This window comes from Manacus candei, unplaced genomic scaffold, assembly GCF_025592945.1.
Source record: "Manacus candei isolate 608988 ecotype Guabito, Panama unplaced genomic scaffold, ASM2559294v1 h1tg000074l, whole genome shotgun sequence".
Lineage (NCBI taxonomy): Eukaryota > Metazoa > Chordata > Aves > Passeriformes > Pipridae > Manacus > Manacus candei.
The window spans coordinates 3,933,068-3,960,560 of record NW_026138122.1 but is presented as its reverse complement, the minus strand read 5'-3'; the positions used below and the strand labels follow the sequence as shown (position 1 = coordinate 3,960,560).

The 27,493-nt window shown below is 37.7% G+C and overlaps 1 protein-coding gene across 1 annotated transcript in view; it reads left to right on the top strand.

The window, feature by feature from the left end:
* LOC127480700 (atrial natriuretic peptide receptor 2-like) overlaps positions 1-26,736 on the top strand; it is a 31,529-nt gene extending 4,793 nt beyond the window's left edge. Inside the window, exons 3-20 of the mRNA XM_051809088.1 lie at positions 192-294; positions 1,852-1,997; positions 4,577-4,649; positions 6,883-7,030; positions 8,472-8,558; positions 8,806-8,949; positions 9,814-9,935; positions 11,569-11,710; positions 14,565-14,613; positions 15,536-15,640; positions 16,588-16,707; positions 17,559-17,652; positions 18,378-18,465; positions 19,215-19,354; positions 22,557-22,709; positions 23,628-23,726; positions 25,239-25,330; positions 25,874-26,736. Of these exons, the coding sequence (XP_051665048.1) occupies positions 192-294; positions 1,852-1,997; positions 4,577-4,649; positions 6,883-7,030; positions 8,472-8,558; positions 8,806-8,949; positions 9,814-9,935; positions 11,569-11,710; positions 14,565-14,613; positions 15,536-15,640; positions 16,588-16,707; positions 17,559-17,652; positions 18,378-18,465; positions 19,215-19,354; positions 22,557-22,709; positions 23,628-23,726; positions 25,239-25,330; positions 25,874-26,023 (2,055 nt within the window). The 3' untranslated portion in view covers positions 26,024-26,736. The remainder of the gene's footprint in view (positions 1-191; positions 295-1,851; positions 1,998-4,576; positions 4,650-6,882; positions 7,031-8,471; positions 8,559-8,805; positions 8,950-9,813; positions 9,936-11,568; positions 11,711-14,564; positions 14,614-15,535; positions 15,641-16,587; positions 16,708-17,558; positions 17,653-18,377; positions 18,466-19,214; positions 19,355-22,556; positions 22,710-23,627; positions 23,727-25,238; positions 25,331-25,873) is intronic.
* The last annotated feature ends 757 nt before the right edge of the window (positions 26,737-27,493 follow it).

Sequence of the window (27,493 nt, the reverse complement as noted above, 5' to 3'; positions counted from 1 at the left end):
TCTGCCTTTCTCATAAGAGCTGTCTCTTCTCCTCCATTTTGCCCACACAGTGAAGGACACCTGCCCTTCCTGATTCTGAAAAACATGCACAAATTCTTTGAAGGTCATCACAGTTGGGCAGTTCTTATTGTAAAGCCTAGTGTATGTAAGAGAAACTTTGATGCTTGCTGCTTTGTTCACTTGTTTGGCAGGTGGTTTTAGTTCATGTGGGTGTGACTTCTCTCATTGCACACATCCGAGTTGGGAAAATGCAAGCTGCTCTGGAAGCAAAAACCACAGTCCTTCCTGCAGTAGGTATGATATAAAATGAAAATGTGAGGGAACTGCTTACTGACTGCAAATCTGAATGCTTTTTTTATTCATGTATTGTAACCAAGAGCAGAAGTACCTCCTACCGCAACTTAACATTGAAAATACACAAATGTCTTTCTGAAATTCTTCTTCACATAATACTGAACATCCAAAAAAGTGTTTGAGCTTCTAACATGTATTAATCTAGAACAGCAGAAAGCCACTCTTGTGAAATAAGTAAGGTGATGATCAAATAGCATGATCAATGGCTTCAGGTATTACAAGGCTTGTCTGCAGTTCATGGGGATGTGAGAATATTCTTCTAAAAAATGTTCTGAGAATCTGGACACTCTTCATCTGAAGAGGAGCAGACAAGCCTTAAGCAAATTGGATTGGTGGAAATCCGTATTGGTTCTCTTTTTCACATAAAAATAAAATTACTCCCAAAGGCATCAGTCTTTCATTAACTTTAGTATAGCTGTACGAAGGGAAAAAGAAATAACTGTAGCAATTCTCTTAGCAATGTAAAATTTAAAAATTGGACTTTGTTTAATAAGTTAAACCCACGACCTGAAGAAAAATATTGGTTAAGATAGGAATGTCATCACAGTACTTGCCAGCTACTCTTCTGGAAATCTGAGAATACATTTCCCAGTGTTATGGAAAAATAAAAAGGACTGAAGCAACTCCAGTGTGAACGGAAGTATTTAGCTATAGAATTTTCTATCCATTTCAAGGCAACAGTAGCTGAGTTTTCCAGGAAACTTACACTTTATCAGAAAAGAAATGTTAAAAATGCAGCTCCCCTCAGACGGAAAGTGACTTCTGTTATTATCCTGGCATTATCCTGGAATTAATGGGGTTGAGACAGAATTATTACTGAGCAGTGGATTTTGTTTTGTTAAGGCTTTTTTTTTTTTTTTTAAAGTACATAGGGACATTATTACACTGAGCTCATCTCACAAGGCTGAAGTCCAGCATGATATTAGTTTAGTCAGAGAGGTAAAATTGAAAGACCATTCAGGACATGGCAGAAGGAGTTTTGTCCTTCAGGGCTTCTGTTTTACATCCCATCAGATGCTGTGGATGATTTATATAAGATCTTGGAGTAAAAGAAATCCTTGTAAGATTTCTTTCTGCAGTTCCCAGTGTATTCTGCTGCTGAATAAGGGTCACTGGCTTCTGGGGATCACAAGGGCTGGATTAAGTACAAAAAATAAAAAAGGAAATGCCTGCCTTGAAGAACTTTGTGTTTCAGAGAAAAACTCCATATGAACAATGAAAAACACAGTAGTAATGATGAAGCGTTTTATACACAAAATATGTCAAAGCCTCTGATGTAATTAACATTTAATCTGATCAAAGAGATCCTGCATCACTTCAGAAATTCAGATTACTCTTTCAGCTGCTGAGATGATATCTCTGAATTCTTCAAAAACTATTATTTTTGGCACTCTGAGGTTTCCTACTCAAGAACCATGTGTTTAGATCAGGATACTACCTCATAAATGGATAAAACTGCCTTAAAATATTCTGATACATGTTTCCTTTTTTAATCAGTCTGTGGAGATGGCTTTTGTGAGGAAGAGGAAGGCTGTTCTATCTGTCCAGCAGACTGTGGGGAATGCCCACTTTCTGCTGATGCCAGGATAGCAATTGCCTTACCAATATGTTTAGTCTGCACTGGCTTCATTTTGACAGTCATAGTAAGTATCCTTTCTCTCCTCTTCTATTTTTCTCTTGCTTCCATGATTTTATTAGATAGAGTGGAGCTCTCTCTTAGTAGAGGGATAGAACTTCTTCATCCAGAACCTCTGTGCTGCGAAATAAAGGAGAAAGAAGGGAAAAAAACTATTAAGGTTTCTTTGTAAGAGAAGTCTCATTGTGTTACAATTTTCATTCTGTAGAGAGAAGACTACAGTGGGGTAGTAATTGTAAAGGAGGAAGAGGTTTTTCAAAATGGGAAGTAGGGGATGCCAGAAAAGCAAGGGTACCTTTCACTCAGAATAAAACTCTGTTACAAAATTAACTACTTAAAAATCCTATGGAGGCCAGAACTATAAAACCATTAAAAAACAATTTAGGTAAATTCATTAGGGGACTAGATCCTTCAGGGGCCATTAAATCTCAGAGTCCAAGTGCAACTTGTAATGCAAAACATTCAACTTGAGATATTCTCAAAAGAAATCATGGGAAGAGAATCTTTTTTTTTTCTGTTTTGGTTGGCTGGGTTTTTTTAATAGGTTCATTTTCTTAGTGTAGCTGAACCAGCTTGGTTCAGTTCAAAGGGATTAATTTTGCATAGTAGTTATCAATTATTATAACAGACTCATGAAGGAAAAGCAAAAAGGGAATGAGGAGTGTATGAGTAATCGAGAAGCAGTTTTGTGTGTCTTTGAATAAAAAAGTCTATATAAATAGGAGACAGCATGGTATTATGGCTTATTACTTCACAGTGCTTCTGGGAAAGATGATCTGTAACCTTTATGTGTCTGCATCTTGGAAAAAAATACATTTATGATTTTCTTAACAAAGATTTAACAGGTGATTATGGCAGTTTTAGAGTCATTATAGTGATTATGTACCTGCAGATAATTTGTTTGGAGTTTGGCCCATAAATCCTGTAAAACAATAAGCTACTCTTTCCTCAGGAATTCCTTCTCTTTCTATCTTGTGCCGCAGTTGCAGTAGGCAACTACACTGAGAGGGAGTGAGCAGGAGAAGGCTGATGGTCCACAAATTGAGGTACTAAGGGATGCCTGAATCACAATTAGATTTTTTTCTCTATTCTGTGCCTCACTCTGTGGCTTTGTGAGTTAGGAACAGAACCACTGTTGAGAACTATTTGAGTATTTATAGTTCACAAAAAAGTTGTGACAATGAGTTTATGGTAACTGTCCCGTGAAATCATATGATCTGACAGAAATGTGTAATTGGACAGATGAGAAATTCAAAAGGTTTCAAATAACAGGCATTTGCATTTTAGAAAGAGCAATCCAGTTTCTTGGCCTTGCATAGACTTCTTTAAATGTCTGGTAGCAAAATTTAGCTATTATTTCTGCTATTTTTCTGCAGGTTTTGAGTTTATATTTTTTCTTCTTGCATTTCTGTATACATATTCCTATATGTATAATTATATGGGAATGATGTAATGATAACTTCTTCAATAACAGCATCTTTTTTTAAAAAAAGTTTTATTGCTTTTATTGTAGCAAGCTAGGAAAGATTATTTTATCCAATTCGGTTACTGATAAAATATAAAAAGAACCATCTGGAAACTAATGCCTTCTTTAATCACTCAAGTAGAAGAAAGGATTCGTTTGATATCAAGTTTGATATTCGTTTGATATCAAGTGTCTATAGCAAGCCTGATAGTCACTTCCTGATAATAAGTCTTTGTACAGTCATACCTCTACAAGATAAAAGCAGGTTTCTTTCCTCAAAAACCTTTTGAAATAAATGGGATGAAATAATTTGATTTAATGGGCTCTATATTTGCCACGAATTTCTCCCAATTATGTCGATACAATTTTCACATCATGTTCCTTGTGTATGAACTTGTCACCTGTTTCAGAGAAAACATGCATCATTCCTAGTATAATTCCACTCTCTAGGAAATGCTATAATGATGGTAAAATGCTGCTTTTATTTGACATTTTGGCATTGACTGCAGCCATTAAAACTGTATAATTTAAACTGGTGCTCATTTGAAATCATGTATTTATACTTTGTATATTAGTTTTTCATGTCAGCTCTACAAAAAATCAGCTATTAGATCAATGCCTTCTTCACTGATGCTTCAAGTAGCCAGAGATTCCCTACCTAATACTCTTTATGCTAGAGTACTTGATATAATATGGCCTAATTTGTAGACTGGGGGCTTGGAGTTGGGATGTATTGTGTTCTTGTCATACACTTACATAGCTTAACACATGTCCATGACATGAGGGGATGTGAACCACTCATTTGAAGTCCAGGCTGAAATATAAATGCATAAACATTGATAATAATGGAGAGTTTATAGCCAATGCAAAATATGACATGTAATTACTTTTAGAATATAGATTGTACAGTGTTTAATATATTTATTATGTGCTCTTTTCTTCTAAGTCTCTTATTAATACATTTGGTTCAAACGTTACTCATAAGATGTATGTTGAATGTTTAAATATCAGATTTGGTTTGGATACTTATACACTTTCATATTTGATAAGAATAATCTCTGGTTTAATTTCTTCAAAGGCATTGGGGCTACATTAGGAATGAATTTGATTTATTTTTGTAGTGGTTTCAATATCAGAAACAAAAGATGCTTTGGGATGAAAGTTGGATTATAGATTTCACCTGCATCAAACAAGGTTAGTAACTTGTCATTTTGATACTGTGATCAGTTTCTTTAATAATTTTGGGAAATAATCTCCATTATAAGTAGATTTTTACATTTCAAGGGTCTTACAAAAAGTGAACCAATCTGTGAAAGACATATCCAATGTTTCATCCCTGTTACCTCTGTGAACTGGCCACTGATATGTTTCTTTCTTGAAGCTTCAGATGTCAAAGTTATTTTAAATAGTTTCCTTCTTTTTATTTACATTTATTTGTCAATTGAAAAAGACAAGCCTATGCCAAAATAAACAGACAACTTCTGAACTTGGACAAAATAAATTACAATTACTTCAGTGAGTGTATCATTCTGTATAATTGGTCTCTGACTAAGTTGCCCCTGAATTGCACAAATATATTATGATATAACACGATCATAATTTCTCTCAGTGTATGCTATCTGTGACAGACTTGCTGCAAAAAGTAATTCGTTGTGGCCAATGGGTTTTTTACTATTTTATCTTCTGACTATAAGTCATGATTTAGTTAGTTCTAATTAAAAAAATTAAGTATAAATGCAGATCTTATGATATGCTTTACTGTGCTATGCTTAAAATAGGCTTAGATTATTTACTTTGCTGTTTCATGATTTAGCATTCAGAAGGAAAACAGTACCTAGACCTTCAGAGAGGGTAAATCTGTAGAAATCTGCTGAAGTTTGTAGGCCTGTACTGATGCACACTCTCTCACTGTGTGTATCTGTGAGGAACTGCTAAGCAGATGTCTGCTTTATCTGTGTTATGTTATTGTGTTGCTAGTGTCAAGATGTTCTTGTGATAATATATAGTAGGGATGCTTTCAGCCTTAATTTTTGTATAGCTTTGATATGATATTCTTTTTGCTGTAATAAGAAGCTTAGGAATTAATTTGATTACATAAATCAAAATGAATTTAAATCCAGATTTGTGAATACAGAAATGGAGGAAAGTGTCTTTCAATATAGCAAATGTAACAAGACCAAATTTTCAGCTAATAGTGAATCAGAAAATGTCATAAACATCACATATGAGGAGAAACATTAGAAAGAGACTCAGAGAAACAAGAAGTATGACCAAAAAATAACACATTAAAAATTAGTTTGAAAAATCAAAGAAGAAAGACAAACTTTCTTGGAGAGAAGCCTGCAAAGCAACAATATTGTTTAAGACCTAGGAGTGATAATTAACAACTTAATGGGGACTGATAACATTATGAGATTTAGTAACAGCCAGTACATCTTCTCTGGATAAAGCTGTTCAGAGCTACCCACTGTAGCCTGAAATGCACAGTTATCTAAATGGAAACAGATCATCAGTGTTCTACCCAGGGTATGTAGCCTGTAAAATGAAAAATTAGCCTTATTTTTTCAAGTTAACTTCTCTTTTTGTTGCTTTGCACCACATATAGAGATATAGATGTACACTCTTATATACACACTCTTATTCTCAAAGCCGTCTCAGGGATTTCTAATATATTTCTGGGTGGAAAGCTGTAGAAAGACTTAAAATACCAATGCAATTTTGACCTGCATATGGATAATACTGTGGTGTGGGAACATGGCAGTTCTAATCCAAGCTGAGATGCTGAACTTTCTCAGCAGCACTTTATCGGATACTTCTACCAGACTTGAGAGCTCTCAGCATTTCTGAGACTAATTGGCTAAATCTGGATTTTAATTGGACATAGTTACACAATACGTAATTATTGAATTTGTTTTGAAGTACCTTTGTCACCTTGAGCTGGTCAACAGAGATTAAAAAACATATATCGAGATCACTGTGTATTTTTTTCATCTTTCTGCATTGTTGCTCTTCTCTGACTTCAGTCTGGTGTCAGAATCACTTCCCACATTCCTGTACTTTACAGTCTTCTAGGAGCTCCAAATAGACTTGTTAAAGTATAGCACAGGGCTTGCTCTCCTTCCCTGGGTTCTGTCCTCAGCATCTATGTAGCAGCAAGGGCTAATCATGTCAGGAGTAGAGAAGTAAAAATTGCATCAGATCCTGAAGATTAGTGAGAAAGATCTCTGGCAATGAATCATCTTCGAAACTTTTTTACTTTTTATGTAGCAGTCACATCCCAGGCAATGGTTTTCTGTCTTAAGTGTTAACAAGAGCAGCTGAGACGTAAAGATTTGGAGAATTCCCTTTATTTGTTTGCCTCTGGAGTCTCTGCCTGTGCAATAATAGGCATCTTCAGGTGATTTTTCTCATCCCACATCCCGTTTAGATCATGTCATGCGGACAGTAACAGGAAGCATGATGAGTGCTCCCCCATCACCCAGTGTCTCCAACGTCAGCTGTATCACTGCTCTGAGCTCCTGCACAGCAGCTGCCAACATGTCCAGGAAACAATACTTCACCCAGACTGGGAGATAGTAAGTCAATGTATTACAAATTTACTTCAGTGCCTACTATATTACAATTCCACCTCGAATTTCTGGTTCTTGCCACTTTACTGTTGAATAGGCAGTAAAGAAGCTTGAATTTTTCTTGTTAGGCCAAATCCGGTAAGTTAAGATCATCATCTGACTTCTGTACCAAATATTGGCTGTGGAGTATTTTATATGCCAGGTTTCTGGTTTGTCTTTCATTTCTCCTTTTCTCTTAGGGACTACAGTCTGCTAAAGAATGGTCCTTGCTGTTCAAACATATTTGGAACCAAGGTTTTTGTGAAGCCCTTTTTCTAAAATGCAGGCAGAGCACAGCTAGGTTCTCTGCACTAAAGAGTGGCACCCTTTACAGCAGCATGTTAGAAATCTTGTCCTTAAACCAGCTAATGTGACTGAATGTTCAGAGCATTTCACCTCTGGATCAAATTATAAGGGTGCACATCTATGTAGACAGATGGAATAGGCATATCTTGCTATCCAGAAAGCAATTTTTCACATAAAAGTAGTATAAATAAGGGGCAGGAGGGGAACACGTGCAAAGATGGAAGCAATACCTACCATTGGAACACATAGGGCAAGATCTGTGCTTTGCAGGATAAAGAAGCTTACTTAGGATCATTGGCTGGGGGAACAGCTGCTTTTTCAGCATAGATTGTGGAAAATCACAGCCACTTCACTGATGTAACACTGTGATGTAGCACTGATCTTTTATATCAGGCATTTTTGCTCCTTCTTTCTGAATGGTGACATTTTCATCATCATTGTCATTATCATCTTCCTCAGATGCCTCAAGGTTAAAAATATTCAGCAAGGGTGAAAAATGTAAGAGTGGGGCATTCAGTCTCATTGGCAAAGCACCTACAGCTGCTACACCACAGACCCCATACTCTGTATTTATATGGTGGGTATCACTTAAATTCCTGCAGGTATCTCCATTGGATTCCTTTAACAAGGAAAATTGCTTTGTTGTCTATCAAACTCAGCTGCTTCATTGCTGAGAATGCTTAGCCCCATGAGAGCAGAAGTATGTGAAATGTCAGTGAGGGATCTGCAGAATGGTAGCCAGAAGTCATGGATAAGGAGGGATGTGGCTATATATGTTTCTCTCTCCCTGACACTTCCTTTGCTGCTACTCCATCACTGAACTGCCTCAACTGACCTTAACGCTCACAATCCGAATGTTGTTCACAGATCAAGATTGCTTGAATGCAATCACTAATTCTTCCTTTGTCAGTAGAAACAGGGTCCTGTCAGCTGTCATAGAGTCAGATTTACAACCACATATGGAAATGCTTAAATTCTCTGCCTCATCTCTAATTGCATGAAACTGTTCCACTCTAGAAAGTATATCTTGTCCATTTTTGTAGTATTGCTGGCTTAGGAATTTGGTCTAAAACGCTATGAATAGCATTTTATTCTGTTTCAGTGATGGTAGAACAGTGGCCATAAAGAAAATAATGAAGAAAGCATTCACATTGTCTAAATCCATACGTAAAGAAGTAAAGCAAGTGAGGTAAGAAGTGAAATCTGAAGAGTGTTATTCCTTTTTTGACTTGTTCTTTTGGGTTTAAAATGTGACCATAAGTTCATATTCCTCTTTCTTTCAAATTTTGGTTTAACACCAGATCAAAATCTCCTTATTCCTGTCTTACTTTTTTCTCTGCATTGTAAGATAAGGCACTTTCCATATACCATATAAAAAGCAGGAGGAACATTCATGAAAATTGCTATTATGCTGTGATTTCTGTTGAATTTCACAGGGAACTTGACCATCCCAATCTCTGCAAATTCATTGGAGGTTGTATAGAAGTCCCAAATGTTGCCATTGTCACGGAGTACTGCCCCAAGGGAAGCCTGAGTGATGTGCTCTTCAATGAAGACATTCCTTTGAACTGGGGTTTCAGGTAGGAAACAAAGTTTTGAGAAATTAAATGAGGCATACTGAGATATATGCTGTTCAGGGAAAGATGTTAAATTTTAGATGATGTTCTTGGAGAGAGAGGCCTGTACTGTGATATGGAGAGAATGAAGAAGCAAGCAAGCAAGCAAATTCAAATATTCAGTCCAACTTGTCTTCCATTTTTTTTGATAAATCATATGTTTAGCACTGGTCATGCTAAGGCAAAGACTTTTCAACTCTTGCCTAGAGAGACCTGCAGAAACTGCTTTAAAACCTTTTTTCCCGTGTAACTTAATTTTGTTCCCAAATATCTTGAGCATCCCTATTTAACTAAAAATCACTGCACCTTTGTTTATGAAGACATATTGATTACCTGGTTAGTATATTTACAAATGCTTTATTATACCTACCAATAGAGAGAATGAGTTCATATTGTTGATGAAACTTCCACAAAGGCAATGACATTGTTTTTTGAAATTGATCTTGTCACACCCTTTCTGCTTCTGCTTTATGTTTGCCTTCAGCAAAGAAAAAGATTTCGAGGAAAGAAAACTTCCAAAGTGAGGAAGTTAATAAAATTGTTTCTCTTGTAAACATTTGAAAACGCTCCCAAGTACTTTTGTATAAAGTACTGGCAATTTCTAGAAGAAACTCAACTGTCTTAATAGAGGCTAAAGGCCTGCAGGCTCACATAAATGAGTGGGAGTTAAGGGCTTTCAACCACCCACCTTAAATATTTTGGAAAACTGAGCATGGGAACACAAATTGAAAGCTATAAAGTGTGTTTCTGTAAAATTCAGTAGGCTTTGGAGCCACTCTTGACTGAAAGTTTAGTGGAAATGTCAGCTTACTGACTTTTATCTTTCAGGTTTTCTTTTGCTACTGATATTGCACAAGGAATGGCTTATCTTCACCGCCACAAAATGTATCATGGACGGTTGAAGTCTAATAACTGTGTGATAGATGACCGGTGGGTTTGCAAAATTACAGGTAAAAAGTAGATAAGAAAAAAATTTCAAAACTGTCTGATAACCCACTAATGTGTATAGATTTCACACTCAACACTCTTTCCAAGTGCCTTAATGCTGATGTTTCGTGTGGAATTGCCAACTGTACCAGACTTCAGTAGAAGTGGCCTGTGCTGAAGTAAGTTTCATGTTATATTATCAAGTCAAGTGAATTAATATGTGTCACTGATGCATTCATCAGACTGCACAAAGGATGGAGTTTATCAGCATCAGTCTGAGGAGAAACTCTACCTCATTCTCAGTTTTGATACAGCAAGAAAACCTGAGCCGTGGACAAAGATGCGTAGTAATGTTGACTGGTAAACACAATGTAGTTTCATGGAGGAAAATAGACTCAACTCAGAGCTTTTCAGTCCTTTACACAAAACTGAATTGTATTCTCCCAGAGACAGAGCTACAGTTCTGGTCTGCTCCTGGTACAGGAAGACAGCCTGTGGAAGCAGGAATGCCACTGAAGAGTCTAGTTTAGTTTGCAGCTACCAAGGCAAATTAAGGCAATGATCATCTCTTCTACTTTCTCTCCAAAGTTATCACACCCTCTAACCCATAGCCATCCTAAAAGAAGCAGCAACAGATTTGTTTTTTAATGGAATATCCTATGACTAAGGCTTCCACACAGGGCCAGGCCTGCTTTTCCAAGTTGTTCAGTATTCTACTGCCTTCAGAACCGCCTGCTCTGCTTAAAGCCTGTTCTTGAGAAAAGCATAAAAAATAGACTTAGTTGGATTACATCAGCTACATCACCTTAGCACAGCTCGTCTCAGTTAAATAGGATCTCTGTGAAATCATTCAGAAGTCATATAGTTCCACTGTAGCAATTTCAAATTTTCATGGCTTATCTGTATGTGATAATATCAAACCAACATCACAAATAATGCATGTGGGAGCTATTTGAAAAATTACCTCCAACATAAAGAACTAATCTCTAAGACCATCTTATTTAGAGGTCACTCCAGATAAAAGGAGACATCTGCATCCAACCTTCCCATACACAGCAGAGTGCTGTTTACGTAAGAAAGAAAAATGAAGTCGGTTGTTTTTTTTTCCTCCTCACCGATTCTGAGTCATATGCTGAGCATCCCTTCTATATTAGGCTAGAAATATAGATGGAAAGATGTTTCACATCTATGCTGCCTTTGTTCTGATGCTAGTGGTATGCAAGTAACACCCACCATCTGCTTTTCAGTCGTTAGTCTGTCTAACTAGTAATTACTTTAGCAACCTGCCACCAGAGATAAGTATCAAGGGACAAGGTAGAACAAAAACCTGCATTTACAGATTCTTGCACTGAGGTGAGACTATTATCTGAATATAATTTGATAAAATCATAAAATAGTTCTGATTGGAGGAGGTTATTACGTAGTTCAACTGCCCTGCTGTTATGCAGTCCTACCTATATATTTGTTTTCCAGTCGCTATATTTGCAATTGTTTAGGGAGGCAAGACCACCAAAACCACACTATTTCTAGACTAACATGTGTATTTAAAATAGGGAAAACTAATTCCTTTAAACTAGTTATGTTACTGTCTACTATTGCATGCGTTTCAGAGAAGTACCCACTGAATAGTTTGTTCCCTGTTTTCTTTCACACTAGATTATGGTTTGCAGTCATACAGAAAAGAAGATTCTCCTGAGGGATCAAGCTCATGCCAGCAGCATTTGATACAGATTTACACAGCTCCTGAAATACATTCACTTTCAGAGTTTGAACCCAATTCTATGACAGATGTCTACAGGTAGTTAAGTTTTCCTGATCTTGCACTTAGTAATCTCATCCTCAGTATGTTTAAATGACAATTAAGCTCAGTATAATTCTGTTGTCACTCCAAGTATATGTTTGATTGTAGTTTTTAGAAGATTGGTCCTGGAATACAAAATAGCACAGATAACATAGGATCTTCTCTTTTAAGGTAGATAACCAAATACTGCATTCACTGAATATAAATGGAAAGTTTGCCAAATGAATTATAAGGAGTCACTCTAGACTAGGTAGATAAAAAGGCATAAAGATGTGCTACTATCTATCCACCCATTTTTTCTGTTGCTGCTTCTTACGAGAAGTGAATTATTTTCAATAATGGCAATACTTTAAAAATTAGTAGAACGAATGTTCCAGGATGTCACAATAAACATATGCATCCCGTAATTTCATAATTAATGTCTATACATTATTTGCTGCATATACACAGTGACATTTTTGGTTTACAGAGGAAAAAATAAAGGTCAGAAGAAGAATAGATGCACTAGTGAATAGCTTCATCCCTTTCCTTTTGAAAGCTTTTATAGAATAGCATTTTCCAATGGCTTATTTGGCTATCTAGTTTAGCCCTGCCAGTGGTGGATAGCTTCTATACAACCACTTTTCAGATAAGTGGGATTACAATTGTAAACAAGTGTATGCATATTAAATGTGCTAGAACACTATTAATTTTAATCCATTCTGTCAGGTTACCTAAACAAGAATTTGAGATCACAGTAGTATTTATGTCTATAGGCTTAAATACGTCCCGAGAATTTGCTTCAAAATGGTTCAGCTAAGGTAGTTTGAGATTGTGTTGGTATTTCTGACTACCGTCATTCCTCCTGTGTCAGTCTGTACTTTTTCAATATGGAGTGGTGTTAGAAAGTACTGTACTCCAACTAAACAATAATTTTAGGGTTGCCTCATACATTCCAGTTTATCATCGCCACGAAAATGTTTCGTAAGTCTTATCTGTTCTCACTTTGCTCCTGTTTGGAAAAGATATTGTTACTTGACTTTGCAGGCAATTTGGCCTCCTGAAAGCATTTCTTGCCAAGGGTTCCCCTTAAAGTAGTCTTAAGATCTGCTTTACTCATGTCATACATGACTACAATGAACTTTTGACAGACTCAATGAACCTATCTTGCTGTCAATCTGTGTATTTGCAAAATCCAGATCTACTCTTGTGGTACTGAACTTGATTCTTTCTTGGTAAAAAAAAAAAATAAAATAGTAAGAGATAAAATCAGAAGAGGGAGAAGATCAACATGGAGACAGTGAAGATAAAGATGTACCCTGTATGATTAAAAAAATCTTCTTATCTGGGCTATTCTTTAGAATTTGCCTTTTAACAAATTTTGTGTTTGATGATATGAGCAGGAGTTAAGCCTTCCTGATACATGTATGTGGGCTCACTGGCCAGGGAGCCGTGACCCAGTCTTGAAATCCTCAGTTTTTATCCGTGCAAAAATTCCATTAATATTTCTGAAGATAAGGCCCAAATAAAAAATTAGTAGAAACTGCAGGAGTGGGACTTGTAATTTACTGTGCTCTTACAGATGAATCACTTGCTCTTGAACTTCTCTGGGGAAAGTGTTGGTCAGATGGGAAGGCTAAAATGGAAATGAGAACAGGAGCACGAAAGCAGCTCCTGATTTGAGCTGAAGAGGCTGTTACCACTCACAGTTTCTCCAAGATCAGCTCCCCTTGATTTCATTATGTGAATCTTAATGTCCACTATGTTAGGACTTTATTGAGCAGTGCTGATAAAGCTGAATTGAATCAATACTGCTTTATCAGAGTTACCGTCATCTAATTATTCTCCTCTAAAATCTGTTTCAGCTTTGTTGTCTCACCAGGTTTGATATTTTCTACTACCAAATCACCCCAAAATTAACAGAAAAATCTCATCAGATTAATTTCTACAGTATTCAGCATAGTTTATATTTATTATTTTATTTGCCAGTGGTGGTCCACAAGTGGACTGAAAGACAGATATATATATCCCATTATACAACCAGAACGTCTTACAGAACAGAGCAACCATTAGCAACACAACAGACTGCAAACCAATATTCTCCATAAAAGTAAATGTTACCAAGCAGAGCTGCGTGCAGGGGGTTAATTATTACACTGTTTCAATATATAAAGAGACGAGCATCTTTGTCAGGCCTGTTGGCTGGAGGAGGTGCTTGCTTCTGAGACATCACTGTTCTAAAAGGTCTCTAGTGGGTTCAGTGAGGAGGTTTAACACCCAGTTGTTAGTGTCTTTTCCCATTCTTCTTCCTTGATGAGTATGTTTGACCTTGGATCAACTGAGGAAGATGATGAGGAAAATATAATTCAGAAGGAACAAGCAGACATGTCTACTATAACATATCTATTCTGGACACACTGTGTCATCCTTGACTTTATGGAGATTTTTTAGACAGTGATCTGTGCTGAAAAGAAGCCAATCCTCCAAGTGATGGTCACGATGAACCTACTCCTGCCCCTTGATTGGAGCACAAATCAGTCCTCTGTGTTTAACTGGATTATGTACGCATCTCTGCACATATCACCTCTGGATTCCGTTACTTCTTCCAGAGAAAATTGCTTTGCTATCCATCAAATTCAAACTCTTTATCTCTGGGCTTGATAACTGTGAGAGGATAATGCTATGAAACGTTTGGTAACAGATTTCTGAAAACACAGAGCAGTACCCACAGCAGCACTTTTGCCATCCTTCCTTTTGAGATACTGGGCTTTCAGTCATACAACAGGGAAGAATAAGAAATCATGGAAAGAAGAAATTACTGACTCCATTGACTGTTATTTCATTAAGATTTTACTTTGTTTTTATTCTGCAGTTATGCCATTATTTTACTAGAAATTGCCACAAGAAGTGACCCTATGCCAGTAAGTAAAGATGAACTACCTGTGAAATTTGCATGACTGCTTTGATTCTGTTTCTGCTGAAGACATAAACCAAACTTTGAGTAACTGCACCTTTGAGTTACTTTTTGAGTACACATTTTCCTTGTGATTTTCTCGGTGTTAGTTCAGTTCCCATGGAACACTGCAATCAGAGCTTCCTCATACACCTACCTCTCTTCCCTTTCAGACCTTTGAAGAAGAGCAGATGATAAAAATAATGTGGCTCCAAACCTGACTTTTGATTAGTTCTGTGAGGCTTAATGGTGGCAGGGAGGTATGCAGAGGGAACATATGTCCTAATATCTTCCTTTTTATTCTATTCTTCCTTTTCCTGCCATGCAAGAGCCCTTTTAGTGGAATCTTGAGTGCTAGAAAGGCAAATGAGCTTCTTTCCATAAGGAAAATTTCTATTTTGCATGTGTCTTGTGATCAGTGCTAAATGGCAAATACACAAAAAAATGCACCTTATAATTGAAACCAGATGGTCTGGATATGTAACCATGTTGTCTCTGAAATAATTTGCTTAACAAGAATTGTAACAATGAAGTCTTGAAACTACCATTCTTCCAATCATGACAGTTTGTGATAGAGCAATGTAGGCCTTATGATTTTTAAATGTTGCCCAATATCTTGCCAGGTATTCAATTGTTTATCTCATATAAACACTGAGATTAAAGCCTTTCAGCCATGAAAAAGCTTTTAGAAAAAGTGACCCAGTTTAGGCTAGTTATATGCTTTTTTATCCTTTATATTTTCTTTCTTGCACCCTTATGTAAAGAAGCAGAGCGGGAAGTGATAAGGGAAGATGTGATATAAGTAATGATGGTAATACTAATATAATTTCAATGGCCGGCATGAAAACCACGCCACTAATTTCAACATTGTTTAATCCCCTTTACTCTAGAAAGATAGTATGCATTCAGCTGAATATTTTTGGTGCCCACCTTTGTCAGAATTAATTTCAGGAAAGGCTGAGAATTCTTGCCCATGTCCCACAGATTACATAGAGGTAAGTAAGATTTAATATTGTGTACAAAGATTCTTTACTGAAGTGAATTTATGACATGTCCCAGAATTTTTATGGCAGTATGTAAATAAACCAGAAATCAAGAAGTACTCCTCAAATAAGGAACAATGAAATTATTTAATATCCTTAATTTAAAAAAAGTCATTGTGATAATGAAACATTCAGTTATTCTCTCCAGTTGAGGGTGTAATAGGTTATGGTTTTAATATGCAATCATTGATTTTTGTGCATTTTCATTTTATTAAAAAGTGTTGAAATCCATACATATTTTATGTCAGTAATATCCATTTAGCTTACTGGCAGAGGGCTTTCAAATAATGAAGTTTCTGTCTCAGGCAAAGTATCAGTTTGGTTTGATTCTCGTGCAACAGATCTGTGTGTTCAGTAGCCTCAAACTGCCTGATAAAGTACACCTTCCCCCCGCCTCCATTTACTCAAATTAGAACAAGATTATGGTGTCCTTGTTTCAGTTTAAGTGCAGTATAACTGACTTTGATGGTTTGTAGCAATCTAAATGTAACAAACTTCTCATTAGCAGAACTGGATTTTAGCCGGGAGTTAACATTATTAAAAGAGTAGTTGAGTTTTTAATCTTTTGTGAGTTTTGTGTACAGAGAAGTCCTCTGAAAACTGTATGAGTTCACCAGCGTAACACTATCTTAAAACATAACACAAGAGTTAAGTAGTGTTCAGCAGAAGAAATGTGTGTATCTAATTCATGATTTCCCACAGCAGCATTTTTATGAACTAACATCTTTTGTTCAGCAAATACCTGTAGAATTCCACAGACCTCAGTATACCTCTGACACTTTTCACCAGCTGCAAATGACCGGTTTGTACAAAAAAAATAATAGTATTAATTTAAAAACTGCCTGTGCTTGGAATGATAAAAGGCTGTTTGCTTTTGTCACTCTTTTTTCCTTCTGCAGTTAATCAGAAGGTGCAGAAAAAATAATCCATCCCAAAGGCCTACATTTGAACAAATCAAGAAAATGTTGTACAAGATGAATCCTAATAAAGTTAGCCCTGTTGACATGATGATGACTCTGGTAAATTTAGCTTTTTATTCCAATCCAAGTTAGTCTGCTCACTTGCAATCGCTTTCACCTGTATCCTTCAGGTTTGTTTTTTGATCTCATACCCCTTGTTTGGTGAGAAAACCCAGTTATTTCTTCATCTCTGGTCGGCTAATTGTAGCTGTAGTTCTGCTTGAGACACAGCTTTCCTTCTCGTTCAGTTTCTGTCCTTTTTCTTAACTTTCTCAACTTCTTTGGGGCTGAACACTTTCTTCAGTCAAATGTTGTTTGGTTTTTAATGTGCTTACAGGATACTGTATTCCCCTTTTCCCATGACTCAGGGGTCTTACAGCACCAGGGATATAGAATCCCGGCATGCCACAAAGAGCATGTTTACAGATGCATTTTGAGCATAGTATCTCAAGGCCATGAGCAGAGAAAGGAGATTCCTGCTCCCACAGCCTATTTCTCCACACAGAGGAAGGATATAAGGAAGCAAAATGTAGACTAGCACAGCAGGATAGTTTACAAAACAACATAGTGAGCTTTTGATGAAAGTCTGAGACTTTTGTTTTGGTGAGATTTTAATCCATCTCTGCAGCTTGGTCTCTGCATTGGATTAGACCCCTAAAGTTTACAATAACTGAAAAGTCTCAAATCAGCTTCTGCTGTCAAGCAACAATCTCAAATCTAGATTCATAAATTTACCTAAGGGGAAACTTAGATCTTTGGATTTTGTAGAAAAATTTTAGGTGTCTTAGACCTGCACCTTTTCTTATCTCGGAGTGTTTTCCAAGCAGAATCATTCAAATGCTTAAATCATATCCAACTATGAACCTGTTTCAGCAAAAAGATTATTTTATGCAATTCTCTATGTTATTTAGATGGAGAAATATAACAAACATCTGGAGGTACTGGTTTCTGAGAGAACCCAGGATTTAATGCATGAAAAACAGAAGACTGATCGTCTATTGTATAGTAAGTTATAAATACTGGATATTCTTCTCAATAATAATTTTATTTCAGCTGTCTAATTATGAACAGAAACCCTTTGATAAGTCATTATTTAGTAGCAAGGAATTAATATAATTGTTACTTTCAAAGTTGGAAAGATATTTACCTACTTTCTATACTTCCCCCTTAGAAGTCCTCCCCATGGCAGTCCTTCTTAGTTTTAAATGTTGGGGAATTGCAGTTGGTTACTTTTGATTGTAGTGTATCCTCTGGCATTATGCAAGAAAAGAGGCATAAAGGAACAGGAATACACATGTGAGAGAGAAAAAAAAGTGTGAAGATGCAAGACAGGAGAAATAAAGACAATTAAAAAAACAAAACAGAGAAGTGATAGTAAACAAACCTAACACAGGTAGAAAGCACTAGCAAAGAGTTGGCATGGAAGGAATTAGTAAAATCCCAAGTCATACTATTAAAATCTAGCCTTATGCTTCCTTGGAATGTATAGATTTGGGGGTTTTTTTGGAACTAAAAGTTATGGGTCATCAGAAATATCTGGACATGTTATCAGTGAGATTACTGTGAATTCTCACATTACAGCAGAGCAGATTTTGATGCCAAACTGTGTTTCAATCTTTGTAATATTTCATGTTTCTAATAATTGCTTTTCACCTTTAAACAAGCATGTTATGTTTAATGTGTGATTTTACCATGTCAAAAAAGTAACAATGCACTACTTTCTACAACAGGTATGTTGCCGAAACAAGTAGCAGATGATCTCAGGCAGGGAAAACCTGCACAAGCCCAAAGTTACTCAAGTGCCACCATCTTTTTCAGGTAAACAAAAATGAAAGATAAGACTAGAAATGACTCCTACTGAAGAAACTTCTAGGCTTCTAGTGGAGGTGAAGCTCCTAACCAAGTACAGAATTTCTATCTAAGCTGCCATCTCTTGTACCAGCTGTCTCTCCAAAAGAGTGTTTTCCAAAATTCTCACACCATATCAATTTTTAATTATAAATACTTAAATAAGCAATGAGATTACTGTGGAGCTCTAACGTACAGCAGAACATTGCTTTACATGTGTTACTCATGAACGTATATTTGATAACATAGGCCTAAGTAAAGACTCCAGCATTTAGCTGTGTAAAGAAAACTTTTCTGTCCTTGCAGTCCACATGGATTTACAGTTTTAAATTTTTATATGTGCATGAAGCAACATATAAACAGCATGCCTTCACTTGTCACAAATGAACAGATATCAAATTTCCTTTTTTCATTTTTACATAACCTAAAATTGAAGACTAGTTAATCTGTTGCAGATTAAAGTCTATCTGTAAAAGCGGTTTACTGTATCGGTAAGCAAAAAGACTTAGGTCAGTCTGTCCTTTTTGAATGGAAGGAGTCTGCTGCCAATTTACATAAATTAGAAAAAAACTATTCCATAAGATCCTTAGCAAAGGAAATACTGAAAAAGAGAAGTTCGACACAGTTCCAATGAGAAATTATTACTGTGTGTTTAGGTTTACCAATCTGCAATGTTTAAGATGGTGGATGGGTGTGTTCTTTCTGTTGTGTTTTAACAGCGACATTGTTGGCTTCACTCAGCTGTCCAGCAGCAGCACACCGTACCAAGTGGTAGATCTCTTGAACAAGCTTTATACCACTTTTGATGAAATCATAGATAACTATGATGTCTATAAGGTGGAGACAATAGGAGATGCCTGTAAGTTCCTTGAGCTATGGACAGTGGTGGGGTTTATGGGACATCTGGGCAGAGACTAATTTGATGACAAGGAAGAACAGATGAAGGAGATTTGGAAAGCTTGTTACCAGGCAGAAGACCACATAAAGCAATAAGGAGATAAGTCCTACCTGCCAGAGCCCCTGAAAACTTAAGGAACATTTTCCTGCATAACTTAGATCATTTGTACGACTGATGAGTGTTGTAGACAGGAAAAATGAATTGAGTTAAATACCACTGATGTTTATTAAGTTCCTATGACCTGTAAGGTCTGACTTTAAACCTTAGCAGTAGATTAATCAAACTGGCAACTTCTATATCACAGGAACACAACTGAAAAATTTACCTTCTATATGGGATCCTAGATGTCATTCCATAAACTTTATTATCTCTGTCTTTTTTTTTGCAAAGACCATGAAAATCTTCTCTCTCTAATACTCTGTAGGGGCTTGACTGTCTCTTCTCTTTGGGTTTTTAGGAAAATGGCTTTATATTTGCTACCCTGGGAATCTGCTGGAGACTGATAACCATTAAAGCTCAGTTCCATCAAAGCCCTAAGGGAATCTAACAGAACTTTGGGATGAGACAGAAAGGAAGTCCTGTAAGAGATTTGGAAAAAAGAATCCCCACTCTTTTTTTTTCTGTGCCATAGTTCAGCATGTTCTCAAGCATAAAATGCCTGAACAAATGCACCTGAGAGATCCTGAAGAGACCTGTTTCTTGTCCTGCAAAGTCATAGAATCAAAGAATCACAGAATCATAAAATATCATGAGTTGGAAGGAACTCACAAGGATCATTGAGGCAACTCCTGATGCTGCACAGGAGAGCCCCAAGAATCATACCATGTGCCTGAGAGTGCTGTCAAAACCCTTCCTGAACTCTGTTGGGCTTGCTGCTGTGACCACTTCCCTGGGGAACCAGTAACCAACCATCCTTTCTCTGGATGATGAACTTTTTCCTAATATCCAGCCTAAACCTTCCCTGACACAACTTCAGGCCATTCCCTCAGGTCTTGTCACTGGTCACCACAGAGAAGAGATCAGTGCCTGCCTCTCTTCTTCCCCTCATGAGGAAGTTGTAACTGCAATGAGGTCTCCTCTCAGCCTCCTCCTCTCCAGGCTGAACGGACCAAGTGCCCTCAACCTCTCCTCATTCGGCTTCCCCTCAAGGCCCTTCACATCTCTGTTGCCCTCCTTTGGACACTCTCTAATAGCTTAATGACTTTCTTATATTGTGTGACACCCAAAACTGCACACAATATTCAAGGTGAGGCTGCCCCAGTGCAGAGCAGAGCGGGACAATCCCCTCCCTTGACTGGCTGGCGATGCTTTGCCTGATGCCCCCCAGGACATGGTTGGCCCTCCTGGCTGCCAGGGCACTGCTGATTCATATTTGTGACATAAGTTACAGAGGTATATCCAGAAATGCCAAGACAGTGGAAAGAATTCAAAAGTTTATTTAGAAGGCCAGAATATGAGAAACTTACAAATATCTCACAGTGCTTATTGCAGCACTGGCCCCAGGAAGAAAAAGGCAAACCTCCTGTTCGCTCCTGGGCTTCATCCTTGCTGGCCCCCTCGACTTTCCCCGGGCCACAAGGGCCCTGTAGCATTCCTGTAAATGTTATCTCTCTCCTCTCATATCTCAGAGAGAGAGGCTGAGAACTTCTCTTCCTATGAAGAGAGGGGGAGAAAGTGTTGAAACTGCCTTTGAGAAAGAGTTACCTTTTAGGCAGAAAGCCTTCCTAAGCAAAACCTCCGTCTCCTCATAACAAAATCTTCCAGAAAAAAAAGGGTATTCTACCCTCACATGTTCATTTGTCATCAACCCCCAGACTTGCTTCCAGAGGGCTGCTCTCCACCATCTCATTCCCCAGTCTGTAGGAACACCCAAAGTTGCCCCACCCCAGCAGCAAAATCAGGCACTTGCTCTTATTAAATATCATACAGCTGGTAATTGCTCAGCCCTCTGATTTGCCAACGTCTCTCTGCAGGGCCTCTCTGCCTTCGAGGCAATTTAGTATCATTGGCAAACTTACTTAGTATCCCTTTGAGTCCTAGATGCTGAAGAGCCCAGGGCCTAAGACGGAGCCCTGCAAAACCCCACTAGCAACAGGTCTCCAGTGTGATGTCACCCCATTCACTATTATCCTCTGTGCTCGATCCATGAGCCAATTCCTCACTCACCACATGATGTGTTTACCCAGCTGTGTGCTGGACATTTTATCCAGAAGGATCCTGTGAGAGACAATATCAAAAGCTTTACTGAATTCCAAAAAGATTACATCAACTGGTTTCCCTCACTCAACTAGATTGGTTGTCATAAAAAGTAATTTTGATAAGCAGGACTTTCCTCTCGTGAAGCCAAGCTGGCTGTAACTGATGACTGTGTTGTCTTTCAGGTATTTTTCAGTAACTCCCAGAATAATCTTCTCCATAATGTTATCAGGCATTGAAGTGAGACTGATGGGCCTCTGGTTTTCAGGGTCATCCTTCTTCTCCTTCTTGAAAATTTCAACAACATTTGACAGCTTCCAGTAAGCTGGGACATCTCTAGATTTCCAAGATCATTGAAAAAGCATTGAGAGAGGTTTCACAATGACTTCAGCCAGCTCTTTGAGTACTACTGGATGAATCCCATCAGGCCCCATAGACATACAGGGATCCAGCTGGAGCAGCAAATCCCATATAAGTTCAGGGTTTAGTGGGAGTTTATCGTTCTCACAGTCATGGTCCTCCAGCTCAGCACTCTGGGACCCTCAGAGCTCATCATCGGTGTTCAAAGCATAGTGCAGGAAGCATAGGCCATTGCCTCTTTTTATAATAGCTCCCCAGAAACAACAGGTACTGAACAGCCATATTCCCACTGCCTGTTCCATTTCAAGCATTCTCAATGAAGGGATGAAGGGGAAAAGAAAGGGTTGGAGGGGATAAATCCTGTGTAAAAGTGAGAAGGAAATACAACCTTTTTTCAGAGCTAAGGTAATTACAAGCAAGGGCAAGTTGCCCTTGCCTTTGTTTGTCTCTGGCTTTCTCTGCTTAGGAGGCACAACTGTGCCCTAGGATATGACAGAATTGGGCTTCTTTTTGTTTGTTTGTTTGTTCTTTTTGTTTAATTTGGGATACACACTTTGATAAATCTGTGTAATGCCAAACATTAACACAGTTGCATTGTTGTGTTAAGATATGGTGGTTTCAGGAGTACCCAAAGAGAACGGGATCCTTCATGCCGGTGAGATTGCAAGCATGGCTTTAGACCTCCTGGATGTCTGCAAGACTTTTAAGATCCCACACAGGCCCAACACCCTTCTAAAAATAAGAGCAGGAATCCATTCAGGTATGTTGAGAGGACTGCAAAGGTGTCTTCCTCTGGCTCAACAAATACTTCTGTAGTGGCCATTTTATCTCCATTAGGAATTTCTTCATAACTTCAATTAGAAGCTAATTTCTTGATATGAGAGGGAATACATCATAGAGGTCAGCTCAACAAAATAAATTATTGGATACATGGAATATTTGTAACTCAGTGCAGAATACAACTTTGGAAATATTCCATGGTCCCAGTGCCTTTGCTGATCCAAGTGAGAACTGCCCTTCTGTGTCTGTTGCTTGTCCTTTTCAGATGTTCTCTTCTCAAAACTGTGAGTTGTTTCTTGACTCATTGATCTAGCCTTTGCTCTCAGACTCTCAGCTCCCTGATCTAATCTGATGTGTGATTGCAACTGCTTCTTGTTAGATAGTCGGCATTGGACCTATCTGGTGCAGCCCAGCACCTGCCAATTAAATGATCTCACCAAGAGATTATATCTTCTATTTTTTAAATCAGTTGGGGCTGACATGAAGGAACCAAAATTCTCATTTTCTGTCTTCAGCAGGAGCAGGTTGCTTCCTGTTCCTGCCTTTCCATGTGACAATGAGTGTTACGTGTGCAACTCCTATTGACAGCATTCCTATCCCATTGCCCCTGAAAATATGTTGAAATGGGGTTCTGCAAATGTCTTAATTCATGCACAACATCTCCATCACATCACCACTTCCCCCATTGTTCTCCTTTGAGGCCTTTTTGCAATTCCCTCCCTGGTTCTGGAATCTATGTGTAAGATAGATGTGTAACCCATGTAAAGATGATACCGACGCTCAGTCTTTAACTGGTTAATGAATGAGATATAAATTAGTGTAGTAAGCAGCCATAAGGCTGTATGACTGATTATGTGATTTATAAATACAAAATGCTTTATTTTATTTTTCTTAACAGGGCCAGTCGTAGCTGGAGTTGTTGGAACCAAAATGCCACGGTACTGTTTGTTTGGAGACACCGTGAACACAGCTTCCAGAATGGAATCTACCAGTGAAGGTAAATAAGGAACAAGCTGCAGGTGGGGTTTTGATCATCCTTGCATGAGTTCTGAAAAAGTGCTGTGCTGAGTTTTGAGTCCTGACCTATTCAAACAACTGCAAATCCTGTAAGAAGGTTCTTGATTTCTGGTTCCAATCTGCCTATGAGCAAATTATGACAGTGATATTCTCTACAACCATTTTTGTAACCAGATCCCCTTATTCCCCAAGTCTTAGAAAGGGATTTTTGTCGCTGTGAAGTTCTCTATGGTAAAAAAAAGTAAGAAAAAAAAAGTAAGAATACGATAAAATGAGAGGCTCAATGTTCCTATTTGTACCTGGCACCCCACTGAATTTATAGCAAAAATACTTTCATAACTCCTCTCTTTTGCTGATAAGTTTCTCTAATGGTGAACACAAGTGGTGGTAGGACACATGGGAGCTGTGTCTGTCTAACTGGTATAGAAGATTATGTATATGTCTTCCAGCAAAGAGAATAGACAGAAATTTCTAGTGATTAAAGTGCGGAGATATTCTCACCTTCACTTAAAATATTATGTACCTACTGCAAAGAATATTTTTCAGATATATATCTATATATGTTGAAACACACATTTCCTGATCTACAGGGAGTGTTCTGAGTCTTTAAAAAAAAATTAAACAAACAAACGAAAGTGGATATTATAAAACTGTTATTTTCTGATATAAGAACAATCACTAAGACAATCTTAGACAGTACTACCATCAATCTGGGATCTTTTTCAAACAAAGAAGCATAATGATTTACTCTCTGTCACTGATTGTTACAGACAAAAAAAACTCAAAATGAAATAAAACAAAAACCAGTTTTGGTTTTTTTGTTTGGTTGGTTGGGGTTTTTTTTCCAATTTTTAAAATTTTGGCAAAATTTTACTTTCTGGCAAAAGTAGTATTTCTTCTATCTGTCGTCTTCTTTGGTCCTTTCCCATCATCTGCAGAGGGCAAGGGAGGTGAGGTTTACATGGAGGTAAAATCTCAACTAGGAAAAAATCACATTGCAAAAAAAATTGTGGAATTATGGTAATATCATCCTTTCTGCCTGTCTTTATTAACAGGTTTGGAGTCAGAGCAAGGATAGCAGCTTCTCTAATGTTTAGACTTTGCGGAAAATTATATGTGCAAAGAAAGAGCTGGCTCTTTATTTACTAGGAGATAAAACTATATACAGTTTTCTTCACCAGATTAATGGGTGCTCATCAGTAGCACCAGTCAGGCAGCTGCACAGAGCAGACAGATACTATTAGATGCAGAAAGTGAAGAGTAGTGTTTGTTGACAGCCACACACTTTGTTGTGAGATGCTCTCACAGACAGGCCAGGATACTGAAGCTTGTGTGCGAACATTTCAAATAACAGAGGAATGACAGCAGAGACATGAAAAGAAACAAGGGGGAGTTCACTAATGGGTCTTGAAATCTTTGGTACACATTGTGGGGTGGATCTGTCTTAGATGTTTAAATTGTTTGATAATACGACAACTATTTCTCTTTCCAGCTCTTAAAATACAGTGCAGTTCAAGTGTATACCAACTGTTGGAGCAGATTGGAGAGTATGTGTTAGTATGCCGTGGGAATTTACAAGTCAAGGTGTGTATGCAACATCTATGCTCAGCTTTTCAGAGAGGAGAGTGTGAAAGCACGCTGGAGTCCCTGAATTTTAACCCATGCAGTCCTTTATGTCTTGCAGTCCTTTATATCTCACAGTCCTTTAGTTAGACTAATTCCTGATCTAAAGAAAGCACGTTCAAGTATTAAACCAGAACCAATTAAATGGCTTGTTCATGGAACAACTCTGATAAGTCAGAGATGAGGGACTTAGCCAAGCTTGGAAGTCCTGCATGGCACATTCAAAAAAAAGGTCATTCAGAGACATCACAAACCATCATGTGAGTGCTATAAGAGAACTAATGTATTTGTGTGCCCAATTTTGGATGGGACTTCAAAGAATTGTTTTAATTGATACTGCTGCCATTATCTTTTAAGGGAAGGTCTTATGCCTCATTTTCTCTGTATGTAAAATCGCTGACAGGCACATCAATCTCCTTTTGGGATTTCTTTTGTACTGTAGTAAAAAATTATTTCATAAATGATGGATAGTATTGTAACCCCATGACTGATTTTCTTCCTTAGGGGAAAGGAGACATGGTAACATACTGGCTTGAAGGTAAGAAAGCCTCTGACTTCCAGAAGACAAACACCAGCACTTCTGTGACTCCTCAAGATGCCAACAGAACTTCATACACTTTGATACCAGGCGTACTTTCCAGTGATCCTCTCTGAAGTCCTGCTTACTAGCCAATCACTGGCTCCAGTATCCATTCTGGTTTTTGGCTTGCTAGATCATTCTGCTGAATTAGAAAATTAGAAAAGAGGTAGCACACCCCTTTGGCTTTGTGAATGTATTAGCTCAGATTTCATTCACAGGTGTGTCTCCTATTAGTGGCACCGAAAACACAAAAAAGCAAAAACTTATCTTGGGGAATAATACATACATATAGCTACCAAAGTAGAAGGTAGCTCCCTTTAGTGTTGCTTCTTGATTAGGTTTTGCTGGGTAATCCCCTGCCAGCAGCCACCATGACTTCAAGATCTGCTGTCCAGACATTCCAGCCTGTAAGCTGCTCCCACAAGAAAGAAGGAGACAATGCAGTATTGTAATTTAGTGGTACAATAAACCTTGTAGTTGTGACTGGTTTTGTGCTGTGAGAGTGAAAAATGAGATGGGGGCTGTGTGAGAAAGCAAGGTCCGTGGAAAGAGGGGGATGAAGCAGAGCAATGGATACAAATTGAAATGAGAATTTGTGCTCCTGCTTCCATTTCATCTCCATTGTCTGGAGCATAGAAAAAATAACAAAGAAAGTCTGGTGTGTCTCCATACAGTCAATGTCTAGGGACACCCAATGTCTTGATACAGAGATCTTGAAATCTTGGGAGGGAAACTAAAGACATTGCATACTGCTGTTAAACAGACTAAAGTTCACTACAGCTGCTCTTGTCCTTGGCTCTTCTGGGATTTCTCAAAAAAACAGCTCTTAACATTAGCTAATCTTATGTAGTTGTTTTGACTAATGTGGCAATGGACCTGCTATTGCTGGCTAGCTGTCTGTGAAATCAGGCAGCCCTCTGAGTCACTGAGTAATCTAGGACACAGCTTAGAACAGGTCATTCCTGAGCAAGCATTTCCTGTAAAGAGAAACCCATTCCTACTAGTGGAGTAATCTGTAGATGAGCATGATTCTGTAAGCACTGCACTAGTAGACTTCCTTTAAAAACTTGCCATTTAGGGCTAATCTATTTTGAAGAGTTTAGCCAGCTCCAGTTCAACTGATTAACAAACAATCTAACAGAATTAAATTCATGAAATAGAGAGAAGAAGGATAGAAAACATAGACATAGCTGATTCTGGCACACAAGAGTCCAGTCAAATTTTTTAAATTTAAAATTTTTAATTGGTTTCATATTTTCTGTAAGCCTAAAAAAATACTTTCTCTGTTTTTGAGTTTCGTATCAGTAGGTACAGTTACCTTTTTTGTAATCTTTGTGAAATAAATCTTTCAGTTATCCAGAGCCAAGAGATGTTCTCCAATACAACAATTTCCTTCATGTAAATGCTATCTAGAAATTGTCAGACTCTCTGTTCTATTATAATCCTTCATAATGTATTAGATGTTTTACATTATTCTTTAAATGAGTTGGCATTTGTTTACATTTTTATTAAAAAGGCACATATCCTAGGGTTTTTTATGAAAT